The sequence below is a fragment of the Lissotriton vulgaris genome, chromosome 6 (assembly GCF_964263255.1).
Source record: "Lissotriton vulgaris chromosome 6, aLisVul1.2, whole genome shotgun sequence".
NCBI classification, from domain to species: domain Eukaryota; kingdom Metazoa; phylum Chordata; class Amphibia; order Caudata; family Salamandridae; genus Lissotriton; species Lissotriton vulgaris.
Window position 1 is genome coordinate 328,610,663 of NC_141694.1, and position 17,746 is coordinate 328,628,408.

At 44.4% G+C, this 17,746-nt stretch overlaps 1 protein-coding gene across 1 annotated transcript in view; it reads right to left on the reverse strand.

Annotated features, from left to right (window-relative positions):
• Nucleotides 1-1,163: 1,163 nt before the first annotated feature.
• Nucleotides 1,164-17,746, reverse strand: part of IAH1 (isoamyl acetate hydrolyzing esterase 1 (putative)) — a 236,183-nt gene continuing 219,600 nt past the window's right edge. Inside the window, exon 6 of the mRNA XM_086926361.1 lies at nt 1,164-1,587. Coding sequence (XP_086782487.1) covers nt 1,408-1,587 — 180 coding nt within the window. The 3' untranslated portion in view covers nt 1,164-1,407. The remainder of the gene's footprint in view (nt 1,588-17,746) is intronic.

The window sequence follows — 17,746 nt, forward strand, 5'->3', positions numbered from 1 at the left end:
AGAGGGGGCGGGGTAGAGTATTCCTTCGCGACAAATGGTGGTTTGTGAGGTGGAGGGTGGGGGAGCGGAAGGGATTCCTTGGGAGCAAATGGGTGCGAGGCTACGTGCGTCTCGCACGACTGGATAACATGAAGTGCATGTGAAGTCTGGTGCTGCTATGCACGCTCCCAGGCTTGGGGAAAGGCAACTGAGGGGGGCTGGAGCAGGGGTGGGCTTAAGCAAGGAGAGGCACACACCCCAAGCAGCCATTAGGAGTGTACAACCAACTTAAAAAACACAAGTAGCCTCCATCTGAGGGTGTGTGCGGGAAGAGTGAGCTGCAAGAGCACAGTCTGCTTCATTTGGAAATAAAAATTAAACAGATACAAACACGATTATTTTTCAGGGTAGCACCTAATAGTGGACTCCGAGCTAGAACAATTTTACGTTTTGGCTTGAGAGAGAAAGTTGCAACAGAAGCAACAAGCTCTTGGCATTGCTGTGTGGGGGCGGGAGAGGGAGAGCAGGGGCGGGCTGAAGCAAAGAGAGACATGCACCCCAAGCAGCCATTAGGAGTGTACAACCAACTTAAAAAACACAAGCAGCCTCCATCTGAGGGTGTGTGCGCGAAAAGTGGCAGCAAGAGCACAGTCTGCTTCATTTGGAAATAAAAAATGAAACCGATACAAACGCGATTACAGAAACCATAGCAGCAGTGGAGTTACTCTGTAAAAAAAAAAAAAACACGCTTTGAGTTTAAACAGTTTCCTTTTATTCACAAAGAATGCATGTGCCACGAGCCCTGGGAGGGGCCTGGGCAACCATGACAGCATTCACGAGCAGATGGTCCTGTTTATGACATGCGGAGCGCCGCGCTTCAAGAGCCTGGTGGGGCGGCGGGGAGCGAGCGAGTGGGAGGGAACAAGCATATGGGGATGGGGTGTGAGGCAAAGCGCGCGCCTGGCGAAGCGTCACGCTTCAGTAGACAACATGCATTGGGAGGAATCCGCTTGTTCAAGAGTGTTGTTTCCCCTACAATAGTTCAGAGCTATAAATAGCTCGACCTAAAAAATGGTAATACGACTTTCGGCCCCGTGAACATGCCACTGTTTAGGTAATATGTTGAATATAGAAATGAATAAAACCATTTTGGCAATGGAATTTTCTTTAAAGAAAGAGCAATCTTTTGGAAGACAAGATTTTAATCTTTATTTTTTAACTACTCAGCAAAATGATAACAAACTTGCCAAAATATATTTTTACCTAAATCATGTATTAAAACAAACTATTGAAAACGTCTCTATTTCCGTGAATTGTCATATAAAATGAACATGATTCGTGTTGAATCCTTCTAAGATGACAATGTGAGCATCTTATATCAGCTTCACGAGCAGAGGACCCTTTTTCATCCTTCTCAGAACCAAACGCTCAGTCTAAGGTCCTGAGAAGGCTTTCCTCAGGGTGTTCATTGTTGACGGTATCCCAGAGAGGTAGGATGATAGGCAAAGATGACACTTTCTTTTCCAGGAGTGGCCAAAGATTAGTAGCAACAAATTCATTTCCCATCGCTGAAAGGTGGAGTCCATCTGACAAGTAGCAAGAGAAATCCTAGTTCCAAATGTGAAGAAGAAAAAAAGGAAATTTCAGTAGTCACTTTACAAAACATTCCAAAACAGCTAGCCACTATCGGGATCACTGTAGGAAAACGAACAATGACAACAAAATATAACTGGAACATTGGGTTTATAACACAACATAAGCAATTTTTTTGCGGACACCCCCGAATCTGACACACTAAATCCTTCCAAAAGGGATTGCTTTATCCCCTGCTTCTGGAACACAAAGAACTCTTAGCATTTATGCTACATAACCTACAAAAGTTAAAAGTCAAGCTGCAACTCTTCCAGTGCTTTCCGTTGTCTAGACACATCCAGTTACCATCAGCTTTTCTGAACACAGCATTGAGTGTGTGAAATTAAAATGAATAAAAATGATGTGTTTAATTGACATGGATAAGATGCAAATAATGTCAGTGTGCTTTATTTTCCTAATGAAGCATTTTAAAGTTGACATAGCAAGGCCTCAAATGTATTTGCAGTGTTATACAGTGCACATTTTGGATGTGCTTTCTTGTTTCTCTGCCAGTGCACTGAGGGTTTAAACGTACTTTATTATGTAATAAATTGTGGCCCAGATGTACTACAATTTTGAGTCGGGGTTGTGTCACTCTTGTGACACAACCCAAAGCAAAATTCATTTTGGCATTCACTAAGCCGTGCAAAGTCGATTTGCATGTCTTTAGGTGGTTTAGTAAAAACAAAGTAATGCAAGGTAGTGCATTGTGCCGCCTTGAGTCACTTATTATAGGGTACGTTTTACATGGGTGGAGCAAGGGTGTTTCAGTGCATCTAGTCATGCATTTTGACGCAAACCTGGGTTTTACCCCTAGATGACATGCCTACCCGACAGAGGCATAACGAAGAGAAATATCTTTAATTCTTCTAGTTACTGCTTCGTTCCACGAGTGATGCATAATGTGTCACACATAGAAATAGGAAGTTGCCTCTTAGGATTGTTTTAGTGCAGGAAGGCATGCCTCCCTGCACAAAAACAACAGTGGCTCTAATGCAGACACCCTTGAAGCGTGGCACGAGGGTGACTGCGTTGGCGCTAGGCAGCACACAATGCCCCAGAGCTAGGAGAGAGCTGAGGTGTGCTAAATATTAGTAGATATGGTGCATTTCTGCTCTCTCTCCCTTTCACTCAACACAATGCAGCAAGTTGCTGTGCTGCGTTGCATGACATCTACCTCTGTATGTTAAGTTAGCATAAGTAAGTTGTAAAACAAATGTTAGGTCTTAGACTGACTGCATTATTGAAACCATGGCTTTTAAAAGTTGTACTGTGCAACCCGTTTATGATTTCGTGTATACAGCGATTCTCTTTTGCTTCATTAAATAGTTGTAATTGGTTTGGTCTGTGGAGATGTTTACTTTAGGTGTGACTATTTATGAGCTCGCTGCTGGATTAACACACATTATGTTTCAACAATCAAGGGGGCATATTACCAAGCAATAGCGATAATTATCGCTATTGCTTGGTTAGAGACAAAAATTTACCGCGGAGCTGCGGCGATTTTTACCGCAAATAAACCTTGGTATTACCAAGGTTTATCGCAAATGCGATAAAAATCGCTGCAAAGCATGAATATCGCTGAAAAGTCAGCGATATTCATGCATTACCGAGCTAATGCTCTTAGCCATGTTATCCACCTCCCATTGGATAACATGGTTAAGAACTGCTCAGGGCAGGTGTTAGCTTTTGGAGATATTCGCGCTTAGCACGAATATCTCCAAAAGTTGGTAATAGGAGATAGCGATGTTAGCGACTGTTTTCAGTCGCTAACATCTTGGCCCGCCCACTTTGCATGTCATTAGTGATAAATATCACTGATATGCAAAGTGGGGCCCAAGATTGTCGCTATCTCCTACTAGCTGTCGCTAACTGGTGTTAGAGACAGCTAGGTAATAAGGAGATAATTTTATCTCCGCTTTCTAGGCTTTTAAAGCCAAAAAAGCGGAGATAAACCCCCTTGATAATATGCCCCAAGGTTATTAATGTCTTCATTAGTAGAACTATGTCCTAGTCACATTTTCAATGCCATTTCTTATTTGTAGGTAGGTTAAAAGTTCTAATTGTTTATTATTTTTGGGAGGGTTTCTAGAGTGAGCTTGTTTAATATAGGGTAACTGAAAAAATGATGATTGGTTCATATAATTGTATCTCTGTGAGCTCAACATATGGTACTTCTTTAAATCATGGTTAGGGCTTGAATCTATGCTGCTAAAAGGCTGTAAAAGCTGTTATTTTGGAAGTGAGAAAATTGTCTTTTTCTTGCTCTGTTTAGAGACAGACTTCATGTCAGTCTTCTGATTGATCCAATACTTTGAGATTTTCCATGATTCTGTCCTGCCTTTACACTGAGCAGTCCCTATGACTATTTGCTCTTGAATTATTATTTGCCTTGTGCTAGACCGTATTTGATACTGGCTTTTAACTAGAATAGGGGTCAGCGTCCATTGCTGCTGCTGATTCACATTTACTTGCATATTGAGTATTTTGAACTCGATTGACTAACCATTTGCCTTCTTGCCTTCTATAATGGTTTCAAATGTTAAATGTTAAATAAACATTCATGGTTTGTACTTGAACCTTGTGCCGTGTTGACTTTCCAGTGTGGATACCCAGCTGTATTTCTGTCTGACAAATTGACTGCTTTAACCCACTCCCCAGAAAAAATCCATAGATACTTGCAGAATGGATGCATCTTTACTTATGAGCACTAGTGGTGACCTGAGGCTAAACCTCACTGTTGAACACAAAACTGAGCACCAACAAAACAGATTTAGCACTTGACCCTTCAGACTACCAAGTTCTAGCACTGTAAGGATTAATCAAGGTGGTGGAATGGGATTAGGTACTCAGAACTCAATTTACGCCATACAGCAATTAATTTCTGTTACTTTACAATCACTTTTTTCTTTTGTTTAAATTTATTTATTGGATTTTAGCATTTCACATTCAATTTGGCAATTTCTGAAACAGAGAACTGGTATGTCTTAGTTCCCAACTACAGCTTTTCAGATCTGCGATAGCATTTCATACAATTCCCAATCCACATTTACTGTCATTACATTGCGATTGCTATCTTCTTGTGTAGGACCATTTACTTCGTCAGTATGGTCTCGGCACCATGGCTGGGTTAACATTCCCCTGATTACGGAGTTATTTCTATTCCCACATTTGTATATAGGTGCAAGGCAAGGCAATGTTCAGGTGGCAGGTGTGTTCCCTTGTAACTTACGCCAGCTTCAGAACTGCCAGCTGGCATCGCGAACTGTTGGGATAAAACCTGGGGGGCAGGGGGGAGAAGGGTGTATCAGGGGACGGCAGGGATTTTATTACTTTACAATCACGTAATGTGATTACTGGATGTAAACAACACAAGGCATTCATCAGTGGTACTAATCGGAAACAGTATATGTGGTAATCTGGTATCATAGTCTTTGGTGATGTGTGTGTTTGTGCTTGACACTTTTTTGAGGGGAAGAGGTTGTGGAATTACTATGGAAGGCTGAGGGGTGACATCCAAGTGGCTCAATTTGTTTCGTTTGCTGAGCCCCCCCCCTCCCTCCCCCCACTATTGTTATGGTTGCCTACCCTCTTGGGGTGGAATCACACAGTACCTTTTCTGTCCTGGATGGTTGATCTATCTGATGCAGACTGTACCAGTGTTCAGCCGGCTGGCTGTGCCATTCGCTGTGGTTTGCTAAGCACAGCCCACAGAGCACGGGAGGCACTGATTCTGCACCAGCCCAACTATCTGATGTGTCAGTGGTATCGCTGGCATATTTGTGAGGTGAGCAGATGCACTGTCAGCACCAGGCGAAGAGGCTAAGGTGAAGTTGCAGTGCTCGCAGATCATCAGCCTTGTGGCCGGGATCTTCATGGGCCTATACACAAAAACTTACCATCCAAACAAACTAGGGGGCATATTACCAAGCAATAGCGATAATTATCGCTATTGCTTGGTTAGAGACAAAAATGTAACGATGAGCTGCGGCGATTTTTACCGCAAATAAACCTTGGTATTACCAAGGTTTATCGCAAATGCGATAAAAATCGCCGCAATGCATGAATATCGCTGAAAAGTCAGCGATATTCATGCATTACCGAGCTAATGCTCTTAGCCATGTAATCCACCTCCCATTGGATAACATGACTAAGAACTGCTCAGGGCAGGTGTTAGCTTTTGGAGATATTCGCGCTTAGCGCGAATATCTCCAAAAGTTGGTAATAGGAGATAGCGATGTTAGCGACTGTTTTCAGTCGCTAACATCTTGGCACACCCACTTTGCATGTCATTAGTGATAAATATCACTGACATGCAAAGTGGGGCCCAAGATTGTCGCTATCTCCTACTAGCTGTCGCTAACTGGTGTTAACGACAGCTAGGTAATAGGGAGATAATTTTATCTCCGCTTTCTTGGCTTTTAAAGCCAAAAAAGCGGAGATAAACCCCCTTGATAATATGCCCCTAGGTGCCCAATCTTTTTTGTCTTGGGAGTATGCAGTCCTTGGTGGAAGCCCCTCTGCAGATATGACTCCTCTCGCACTCCTGAGTCTTTCTGTGGGGGACTGCATACAGTGCTCTGAACGTCTACCAAAGCCACAGGGCTTATTGGTGAATTTTAGTTGAGGGACTCAACTTGCTACACATTTCCTAGTACCTTTGACCCACTCAGATACATAGTTCGATTTCACTGAGGAACAATTCAGGTTTCCTGGGCATTACCAATCCGAAAATGTGCTGATCCTTTCCAGAGGCAGCTATGGAAGTCGTTGGCTATTCATCCCTCCCTCTGAGCAGTAAATTCCTCATACAAGAACACACCCAATGCCCCTCGTGAGCTGCTGGTCAACTCTCTAAGTTGAAGCAGGTCCAGGCAGCCTGTCCTGGCACGTTTGGGTCGAAATCCCCAGGTGATTGCTTCTGAACCTAACAAGAGGAGTTCACAGAAGTTACCCTGAAGAGTTTATTGGTCACCACTGGCGTGGGGCTTCAGGAAACAAATGTTTGCACACTGGCTGTAATTTTCTGTCCCATCTTTTACAGATAGCAGTTGTGTATTCCAACAATCACTTTTGAGTCAGATTCTGGTTAGTATTACCCTTTTGTTTATTCAATTAGGGGTGTGTGAAACTCATTCAATTTGCATTTTTTGCTTTCATTTAATAAAGAGAAATCTTGGGGAAATTGCATGCAATTATAACAAAATGCAAACTGGGGATTTGGCCTGTATTTTAGGCAAAATGCATTCTCATGTCAATTTTGGACTCAAGGAAGCATTTCATACTAAAAAAATATTGCCATAAAACAAGTACAATGAACTACAGGCGCTTGCGTTTTGGCCATTTGTGTTGTTTCCACACTATAGTTTTATAGAAAACATGTAATTATGGGGAATGACATAATGCTGTCATTTCAGAAATTTCACAAGCCTAACACAAAATTCCTAAAGTTATGTAAATTATGCTGCCGTAATTTAAATGTTGCCTTGGTCTAGAATACATCATGAAGTGCGATCAGGAAGTTAGGGTGTAGTTCGAAGGCTTCTAGTAGGAGCAACCGAAAACAAGGGTACAAAGGGAAGGTGTGGCTGTCCTACTTAACTACCTGTTACCCTGGGAGGGATAGTCATTACAGAAGACAGTAGGCCAGAGAAGGGAAGAGGGAAACTCCTAGGCTTCCAAGGGGCCTTCTGTCGACTCTCTTTAACACTCCACAGTCTGAAATACTACAGTGGATTCGTGGAATGAGCTGTGAGGAGCCTTACAATTAACATCTCCTGTTAGGGCTCTCCATTCAACCATCCAACTTGGCTACCACTCGATACAGTAGGCATAAAATAGAAAAGAGTCTGGCCATAGCCAGTAGTGTCATGTGCGCTCCACACGCATCCCTCATATACACACGTATAAGGTACACATCCATGACTTCTATGTCCCAGATGGAGTGCCAAAGGGCTCAGTTGTAGGAGACTGCCAGGTGACTTCAGAAAATGGCAGGGGAGGCCAGTAGGCTTCTCTCACCTGCAGGTAATAATCTTATCCTGCTATTATAATCATTTTGTTGCCACCACCATCAGTCCTCTATACCCCAGGGCGTTTATGGTAGACCCTGCTCAGCATTTTAAACCTTGTTGTAAAAGTGCCTTGTGCTCTCCTGCATGATTGTCTTATGGGCTGAGGCATAGGTCAAAGGTACAGCCGCTACTGTGATTTCATGGCAGGTGTGCATCCTCTTCAGAGACATAAAGGTGACTTGTCTCCATCCTAACAAGAATGTTCATATTTATTGAATGAGGAATTGATCTAATCATATTCTTGGTCTCCACACCAGTCACGCTTCGCCACAATCTTAGAAGCAAACACCACTGTCTTAGATAACCAGTCCACCCCACAAAAGAAACCTGGTGTTTCATAGAGGATGATCCCTCTTTAGTACTACAAAATAATATCAGCGCTGTATGACTCTCACCACTGAATGCTTTTGAGTTGTTGCCATGTGAGCCTCTGAGCAGACTCTCCTTCCCATGTCATGACTACGATTGCCTAGGCACAGTCTTCTCAAGAGCAAGCTAATTGTTCCCATAGTGGGGCATGGGGTCCAAATACAAAGGGCCTTTTGCGGATGTGAACAGTAGTATTTGCAGAGAGCTGGTCATCAGGGGCTTAGCTCCGACAAGCAGTCCTCCCATCTGACTGGGTAAACTGGCAGATGGCAAGGCTGTCACAAATTAAGTTGCATACTGTTTTGGGTGAGGGGCAGCAGACAAGTCATCTCTGGGGATGATGCATGATACAAAGACATGTGGCTTCGCCACCAGAAGCGGCGAGCATGAAATAGCATCATCTTGGGCAGAGGGAATTAAGAATGGTTTTCTCTTGGTCCATACTTTGGGTGGGGGTCACCCAAAGCACTTAGGTGCCGATTATGATGTCGGTCGGAAAGCCTCCGACTGACAGTTGGATTCTCCTAGACCGTGTTGGAACCCATCCGCCTGACTCGGTTGGAAACCATTCCGACCGACTGATTAGGATGCTCGCAGTCAGAAGTGGAACCATTCGGTCATTCTGAATCGGTTCCGAGCAGCACTCGGAGAATCCAAGTCGGTCATTGCCGATTCTTACAGCTCTACGGACAGCATTTTTGACCGACCGATTACAATGTCGGATTCTGGCAGCCTTTCCGACTCGGTCTGTCCGACACAAAAAGGCTGTTGGAAACTGACTTTAGGGGCCCCTAGCCCCCTTCATCCTGAGACCTCTGGCTGGGGACCGTGGGGCTACTAAGGGACCCCCCCTCTGTAAAACCATGCACTGCCCACAACAGGGTGCAAGGTTTTCCGTAGACACCCATTCTCCCCATAGGAGCCTGTGTTGCCGGTCAAAATATATAGTCTTTCATTAAAGTCAATGGGAATCCTTTCGAACAGTGTTGGGAAGCATGGTAATTGTTTGGGAGTAACCGAAGACTGCGAGTCTGTTGGTTGGTCCCAATTCCGAGTCAGTGTCGGGAGGAGGAAACTCTGACCGACATCGTAATCAGCCCCTAACTTGATGGCCACAGAGATCCTCTGAGTACTTAGAGAGTGAAAGGCAGGTAGCCAATATGGGCATCTATGTAGTGCACACGCCTGATGTATGTGGCTGCCACAAGGAAGCTGCTGCTGGGGATCATGCAACACCTGCGAGGTAGCCTAAGCGGCTTATTTATGAGAGCCCTGCATCAACTTTGCACGACATAAAGTGGTACATGTGTGATGCAGGGCTCCCACTACGATTTAAGAAGCCATGCAAAGCCACATTGCATGGTTTGAATTACCTCATAAATCATGAGTAAGGTGACGCAGCGCAAATCGCTGTGTCTCCCTACTCTGTGCCCGGGAGGCATTCCATGGGCGTTGTTGTGGGTCTTCCCACACAACACCCATGGAATTTGATGCTGTCCCATATTTACAAATTGATGTAAACCTGGGATAGCGTCAAATTCATACGCCTCTCAAGGTGAGGTGTAACGAGGAGAAATATGTTTATTTCTCCTAATTTTTCCTTTCTGCAGCACACATAGAAAGAGGAAAGCGCCTCTTAGGATTGTTTTTGTGCAAGAAGGGGCACCTTCCTGCACAAAAACAATCCTAAGAGGTGTTTGATGCCTCCTGCATTCATCCTGCATGCAACAGAAGCACCTTTGCAACATGGTGTAAGGGTGCCTACGTTGGAGCTAGGCTGCTTAAACAGAACCAGCGCAGGAAGAAAGGACAGGAATGCACCTTGTTGCTTGAATACGTTGCATTCCTGCCCTTTCACTTTGGCGTAGTGCAGTGCAGCAAGGTGCCCTGCTGCGCTGCCCTGCCCTACACCAAAATCTCATAAACAAGCCCCTAAGAGTGCAGCACACAGCATACGTTTTTTCATCTGCACCCTCATGTCATGAAGAGTCGACTACTGTGAAGTCCTATTGGCAGATTTGTTCAGGTCTAAAGGGTTCTGAAAGTGTTCCTGAGCAGAACATACAAAAAGATCAATATAGAAGCCATATTATCAATCCATAGAATCAATATTAAAGACCCTATTTAACATTATTAAGGAATTCTCTAATCCCCCAGCCTTGGCCTGCTCGATTGCCCCTAGTCAAAATCTATGTGACGGGCTTTCAGACTTTTTCCATGATAAAATCACTAATATCTCATCCACATTCAATAAGGATTGAGTTCTCCCCTTGCCTGACTCTAAAGCCACTCAAGAGGTCGCGTTTGTCTCATTTAAAAGTCTATCCAAGGAGTCTGCTATGACAATGTTACTCCGGTGCAAATCTGGGTTTCCCCTTGACCCGGCTCTCGCACAGGTGTTAGGCAGTCTTGCCCCCCTTGTGATCAACCCGCTTCTTTCTATTTGGAACACTTCCCTTCTCTCAGGTCAATTCCCCACCGCATGGAAGCAGGCTATGCTAATTCCAATCCTGAAGAAGGCAGACGCAGACCCTTTACTGTTAAGCAATTATCGGCCTATTTCGCTCCTCCCCAAGCCAGCAAAAATCCTTGAGAAAGTGGTGCAGGAGCAATTAGCCGATTATCTTGAATCTAAACAACTTCTTCATGACTCCCAGTCCGGTTTTAGACCCGGCTTTAGCACAGAGTCCGCACTGCTTGAGGTGTCTGAGTCCATTTGGGAGTGCATGGATGCGGACGAGGAGGCCATGTTGGTCCTCCTCGACCTGTCCGCGGCTTTTGATACTGTTTCCCATGACATTCTATTAGATAGAATGTGCAATATTGGTATTGAGGGTACTCTTTTGGCCTGGTTCAGATCTTATCGGACGGGTAGATCACAGCAGGTTTTCCTCCGGCCTTTTGTTTTTCGAAGAAAAACCTTTGCTTTGCGGTGTCCCGCAGGGCTCCGAACTTAGTCCTCTTTTCTTCAATATCTACCTCACTCCTTTAGCGGAAGTGGTTGAATCCTGGGGGGTCAGAGTGATCTCCTATGCTGATGACACTCAGCTTGTGTTCTCCTTTAGAGATCACTTTGACGGCAGCTTGACCAACTTTCGACGCTGCCTTATTAACATCTCCTGTTGGATGACTACTAACACCCTCAAACTTAATACGGATAAGACCGAGGTCCTATTCTTCAAAGTTCTCCACTTCCCTCTACATTGTAGTGGCCTTCGGAGCTAAACCCCCTCCGGTTCCAGTTCAAGCTGCTCGTAATTTGGGTTTCCAATTAGACAACGAACTGTCTTGCAAAAGCAAAATCAATAAAGTCACCGCAGCCTGCTTTGGTAAACTCTGCATGATCAGGAAAATTCTACAGTTTCTTCCTCTTGATTCCCGTAGGACCGTCATACATGCCTTAATCACCTCTCACCTTGACTATTCTAACAGCATGTATGTTGGAGCTCCAGCTTACCTGATCAAACGGCTACAGATTGTGCAGAATGCTGCAGCCAGACTGATTTGTAACGTCCCTTATCGCCATTCTATTACTCCTTACCATACTTGGTGAAGCTACACTGGCTGCCAGTTACCTGTCGCATTCAATTCAAAGCGCTGGTCTTTGCCTTCGGGGCCCTTAATGACCTTGGCCCGGTCTATCTGAGAAAAAGGCTTAAACCTGTCCACTCCACCCGAGCCCTCAGATCAAATCATCTCCGTCTTCTTTGTACCCCTCGCTTTTGCCGTTCTAGAACAGGGGGCAGAGCCTTTGCAGTGGTGACCGCAAAACTTTGGAACAGCCTCCCATTGGGCCTTCGGCTCATCACTTCGGAACCACTGTTTCGAAGCAAACTGAAAACCTGGCTGTTTTCCAATCTTTAGCTGCGCTTGTTCTCTCCTGTGGCCTGTTGTCCGTAGCGCCGGGACACCCCCGTCGGGGGTAGCCGTGCACTCCGTCGGGGGTAGCCGTGCGCTCCGTCGGGGGTAGCCGTGCGCTTTATAAGCTTCAAAATAAATAAATATTATGACGGAGAAGGACAGAATGGACAGTACTTCTTCAAGCGTTATGACAGTAAAGTCCCTGGCAAAGAGGACCACCGTAAATGAGGACTTTACCACTCATCGGTGAGAGACAAATGAGAAAATGTACAACATTCAGGTCTGTGCATGACATCCAATCTCTGCTGCAGCATTTGCTGGAAAACAGTAAGAGAACGACCGACCTTATACCATGTATGAGACCGATGGCGAGCTATGCATATCGGTTGAGACTATCCTGAGAAGAGATTGCCTAGGGATGACTCCAACCCAATGAAGTTAAAGAAGGCCATGATGGTGCCCTTTAGAGGAACATGTAATGCTAATGAGGGTTTTAGAAGGGTTCATGTGATAATGCAAGATGAGACGCAACAAGAGGCTGTACTGGGATGGGCAACCGAAAAAAAAGAGACCATGTACTTGGGCCTGCAGGTCCTTCTCTTCCTAGATGTTAGTCCAGTGACTAGTATGAAGCGAATTGCTCTGTAGGGTCTGCGGTAGCACTTTGGGGGTCAGGGCAGCCAAGCAAGTGTGCTGTTTCCTGCAAAGTCGAGGGGTGCCTGTAGGGACAGAGTCTCACTACTTTTTCAGGTGAACACAGTCTAAGTCTATCTGGAAAATGTATATTGTCTACATTTTTCCAAGAGCAAGGGATTTATAGAAAATTATTGTCATCAATGTTATATGCCCAAACCAAATTGTGGAGTACATGATGCAGCTTGGTACTGACACGAAGCAGATAAGCGGGAGTAGTTTTGTATGAGTTGTTCTTATTTAGGAGTTCAGTTTACTTGTGCTTTGAATTATCATGGTTTAAGAAGTGTACTACTCTTGTTTAGATGATGAGTTCTAAATCATCTTTAGCCAAAGTACCAAAAGTAAAGTACTAGACAGGTCACAGACTCATCATGCTGCTATTCTGTACTTTCCAACTGTACACTTTCAGTACTGATGATACATCTTCTAGATTTTTCTAGAAACACAGTGATTGGTTTTTTAGATCCCCTCGCATCAAGGACTCAGTCAATGTGCCAACCCGAATCAGAAAAACAGTTGTACTGCAATCACACCACAACCCGCTGAGCAAAATGTGAGCAGGGAAACTGCAAGTACCGGATCAAATACCTACCAATTCTTTCATACTAAATCCCGCTAAATCTTAAAGAAGAGCCTTAGACTTTACAAAGAGTCACAGCTAGAAACAATTCTGGGTTATTGATTTTTGTACCATCCCTGCTTTTATACCACGCTAACCTACATTTGTATATTTAATTAGAAGGTTCTTCTGTAAGTAAATCCTTAATTATCAGAATGGTGAATGTCGGTTTTTGCTCATGAGTTTCATACTTATGTCAACGGAGCGTAATCTGGAACTTTTTTATTTTTCTAACTGCGATGTCATAAGAAGTGCAAGGGGGTACATCAAGATGTGGAGCTCGTGCTAACTTTGCATGGGACTCAAGCTCCACCTCACTGATGAGGCTCACCAATGATGAATCAGAAGTTACTGGAATTAATTCAAGTATTCAGTCCAAAAAATACTTTTTGGTGTTCACATACTAATTGGACAATGATGTTAATCCCACGTTAGTGTGGTCTGGAACAAAAACGCAATACAGAGAAATGCTGTCCAAACAGCCAGATGTGATGTTTTATTTTATTTTAAATCATTTGCTAAGTTAAGTTTATGTATTTGACAGAAAGTGGAATAATCTCAATCACAAATTGGTTTGTAACTGGCCATTGCAGCAGCGGAAAATGGGCCATGCTGGTGGATTGTCTACTGTTGTATCCTTAGGGTAAAGAGTGAAAAGGAGGGGTTTGATTTTGGTCATGCAAAAATGCCTGCCACATCAAAATCCTTACACGTTTGTGGCCATTCACTAACATTTTGCACAGTCATTACCATACGGGAAAAACTTGCAAAGTTACTTCCCAAAAAGCTTTTAGTAACTGTGGTTTCCTGATCTAAATAGATTTACACCTTTTTATAGGCATTCATGCATTGGGCTCACATGTTTACTAGGGGAAACATCCTTTAGGACGAAGCCTACGCAGCGCCGGCAACAGAACGAAAGCGTCTTTAGCATGCATTTGTTCTGCACGCAAGTCTTTACAACAACTTGCTTTAGGGCGGCAATGGTGGAGTGGTGTTGGAATTAAAGTCCAACACCTTCACTACTTTTGGGCAGACTGGAGTTGGAATAGTAAGTTAAACTATTCCAATATCCAGCGCCCCCCTCAGGAAAGTCATTACAACGATTTGCTCACAGAACAAATGCGTGCTGAACACGCATTCGTACAAATGATTGAGGGGCATATTAGCAAGGAACCTCGTTAAAATTATCACTGTTTTATCGGCAGGAAAATGCCAATAAAACGGCGATAATGGGCTTGCTTATATGCGTTATAGAATTCCAATAGAAGCCCAGGTTAGATGTCTTGTATGAACACTCTCTTTTAAGGTAATTTAGTCGCATCAATTGGCCTAATATGAGTGGCAGACATGATGACACCTGAAGGGTGTGATGTTTGAAGTTGCACCTGGTGGTGACTGTTTGGTATACTTTATTTTATAGAGTGCTCCAACAATTCATGGCACCAAGGAAAAATTGACCCTCGGATCACAAAGTGTACTATGGTGCATGAGCCAACAAGTGGGACTTGTGGCGCATGCTGCTAATTCACAGATCCCTGAAGGAAATTTGTGGGGTGAAGGAGGCACTTGTGAACCGGATGCACTGGTCAATACTCTCTTGACAGTGGCTAAAAAGGTGGCAAAAGACCTCCTTGTCAACAATACAGCCCCCATCTAGTTGACTACCCCCCCCCCCCCCCCCCTTCCCCCAGTGCCTTGTCGTTTGTAGAGGCAGGGGCAAGTTTGAAGTCAATGTGTGCACTCACAAAAACATGTCTCAAAGACTAGCCAGGAACAGAAGTAAAGGGAAACCTCCTCCGTGCAGTTTCTTCCACTCTCCTTTGAATTAATGCAAGAGAAAAAGCCAATTAGAACCTAATGCCCTTCAAAAGAGAGTGGTGAAAGGCCAGATAAAAAGTAAAAATATTTATTTGAAATGCTGTGCTTCTAACCAAAGCCCACCAAGCCCGACTGAGTCACTTAAGTCTCCATAATCTCCATGTTTTATTTATCAAAGGGAAAGACAATACTAATGACCTAATTAGGAAATGTAGTCAGTTGCGGAGGAGGTCAAGAGAGGAGAGGAGCCACAGCAACTTACAATGTCGCTGGGATACCACAGACAAGGTGCTAAGCGGCAATGAACACAACACCCCTGTCAGTGCAGGTTGGACTACTGTTGATTGGGAACACTCGCAGGGGTACTAACCTGTTGAGGATATCAACTGATGATAATCAAAGTCTGCAGGATTACTAACTCCAATTGAATCGAAATATGTACTGGGGAGGGAGAGGATGAGCGACGTTGAAGTTCCAGGAGCGTTTTTTCTTTCTTGTCCTGTTGCTATTCACAAATCTTTAACCCCTTCGCTGCTGATGACGAGCTCAGCTCGTCATCACCCACGGTGGTCGTGTGCGGATGACAAGCTGAGCTCGTCATCTAACTAGGCTTTTCGAAAAAAGCCGCACAGCGGAAAAATAACCGCCGCAGCGATGCGGTTAAACAAAGATGCTAAAAAAATGATAAAATAGAGCCTACTATTACAAGCAATGCAGCAGTGCTGCTCCCCGAAGCAGAGATCCACTGATATTGAGTCTTCTAGTCCTAGTAAAGGAATCAGAATAGAGGAGGAGGTAAAGGATGCTCAACCAGTATTAAAGACACTACAGCAGTGAAGGAGTGGGTTTTATCATGAACGTCAGAAACTAATGAAACCACTGCCTTTGACACTGCAAGAAACGCAACACAGCTCCTCAACACCCCATCCATACAAACTGTCCACACCACTTGAACCTCCCAGACAACACAAGCTAAACAAACAAAACATGAGACATGCTTTTCAACCTTATTGATACACTTCACATGGTACAGCATGGCACACAACGATCATGCTCCAAAGGCCACTTCCTTGACCTTATCTTCTCAAGATCTCCAAAATCCATTGCAAATCACCCTTACCACTGGACTCGATCGACCACTTTACCATGGCTATCTCCTCGACCAGTATTCATCCAGCAAACCAAGGTCAACACAAAAGAGAAGACCAAACTTTCAGATCCTTCAAAGACTTCACTACAGACAACTTCCTGGATCCTGGAGATTCTCATCCGCCCTCCGACGCCAAACAACAAAGATGCGAACGCAGGAGCAACGTGCGCGTACTCCTCCACACTTGAGACTGGGAATCGCACCTCCTGAAATACTGATGACGGGTTGCATGAGCCATGTTGTGAGCCGGCCGGCGAGCAGAGAGTAGTCAGCAGTAATTTTGTTGTGATTGACGGCAGAAATAAACACCCTAAAACAAAACCAAGGGCAAGCAAACAAGTGAAAAGGGAAGTGTGAAAGGGTCAGCGATTAGAGCTGGTCAGAGCAGAGAAGTGGCTGGCTGGAGTGGGTGACTGTATCGGCCCCGCAGGGCGGGGGTGGGGTGGTTGCCACGGGGTGTACGGCATGCAGCAGGTCATGCCCAGTGCCATGGACTGTTGTGGACATAGGTATAGGCGACAAAAACCCAAGAAATAAAGTGATAAATCAGGAGGCCAAGAAGACAGAAGACAAAAAAAGAGAATGCTTTACAGTGGCAGGAGATAGCAGAGGGAAGAGGTAAGTGATTGGTGGCTCTTGGCGAGAGAAGCTAGTTGGGAGGAATAAATGGACTGTAACTCGTTAAACTCAATCTCTAATTTAATTTGATATTGAGTTAAACTGCAAGGAAAAGTCAAGGCGGGCCAGTCGCTGGGAGATAAGAAAGGAAGCCTGGGTGCTTGATAAAAGGGAAGCTTGGCCCTGGCTTGATAGGTGGCACCAGTGAAAAATAAATTGTGCATGAGGCAGAATAGCTGCAACAATGCAGAGAATACAACAATTGGGATAGACAAGTAAGTGGAGGTAGAAGGGGGGCTAATGAGGAAGGAAATAAAAAGACAAAGCGAGGAGATCTAAAGAAGCAACATATAAATAATAGCCCCATGAGGACCGCGCAAGAGGGGACTTCGGTCACCAAACAATTATGGTCAGAATCACAGGTCCACAAGGAAAGACAATCAGTCCAGGGGGGAAATACAAGGCAGATATTATCTGGGTCACTGTTACCTTTCCTAGACCTCCACGAAATACCTTAACGAATCACTACCGGAACCTTGACTATTGTCATCACACAGATACCCATCTCCTTGGATGGTAAACACTCATTAGAGAAATGGAGTTATATAACCCTTGACCTTGCCAGGTAGGTGCCCCCCCCTGCAGCTCCACCAGCGCCTGTGCCCTGCAATAATAAGACCCGTGGAAGAAGTTAAACCAACAACAGGTCCCCCAGAATAGCAGGAAGCAGAGGAAGAATTTTGGTTGCTAATACCACAAGGTGTATATATATATCCAAACACCCAATGATTATAAAAAAATGTGGAGAATCAACTAGATACAGGCAATATATCCTCCGGACAAGAAGGAGAATAATGGGGGGAAAGAGAAAATGACACAAATAGCTGAAAGACCAATATTTACATTCTAGGCAGGGTGAAGGATAAA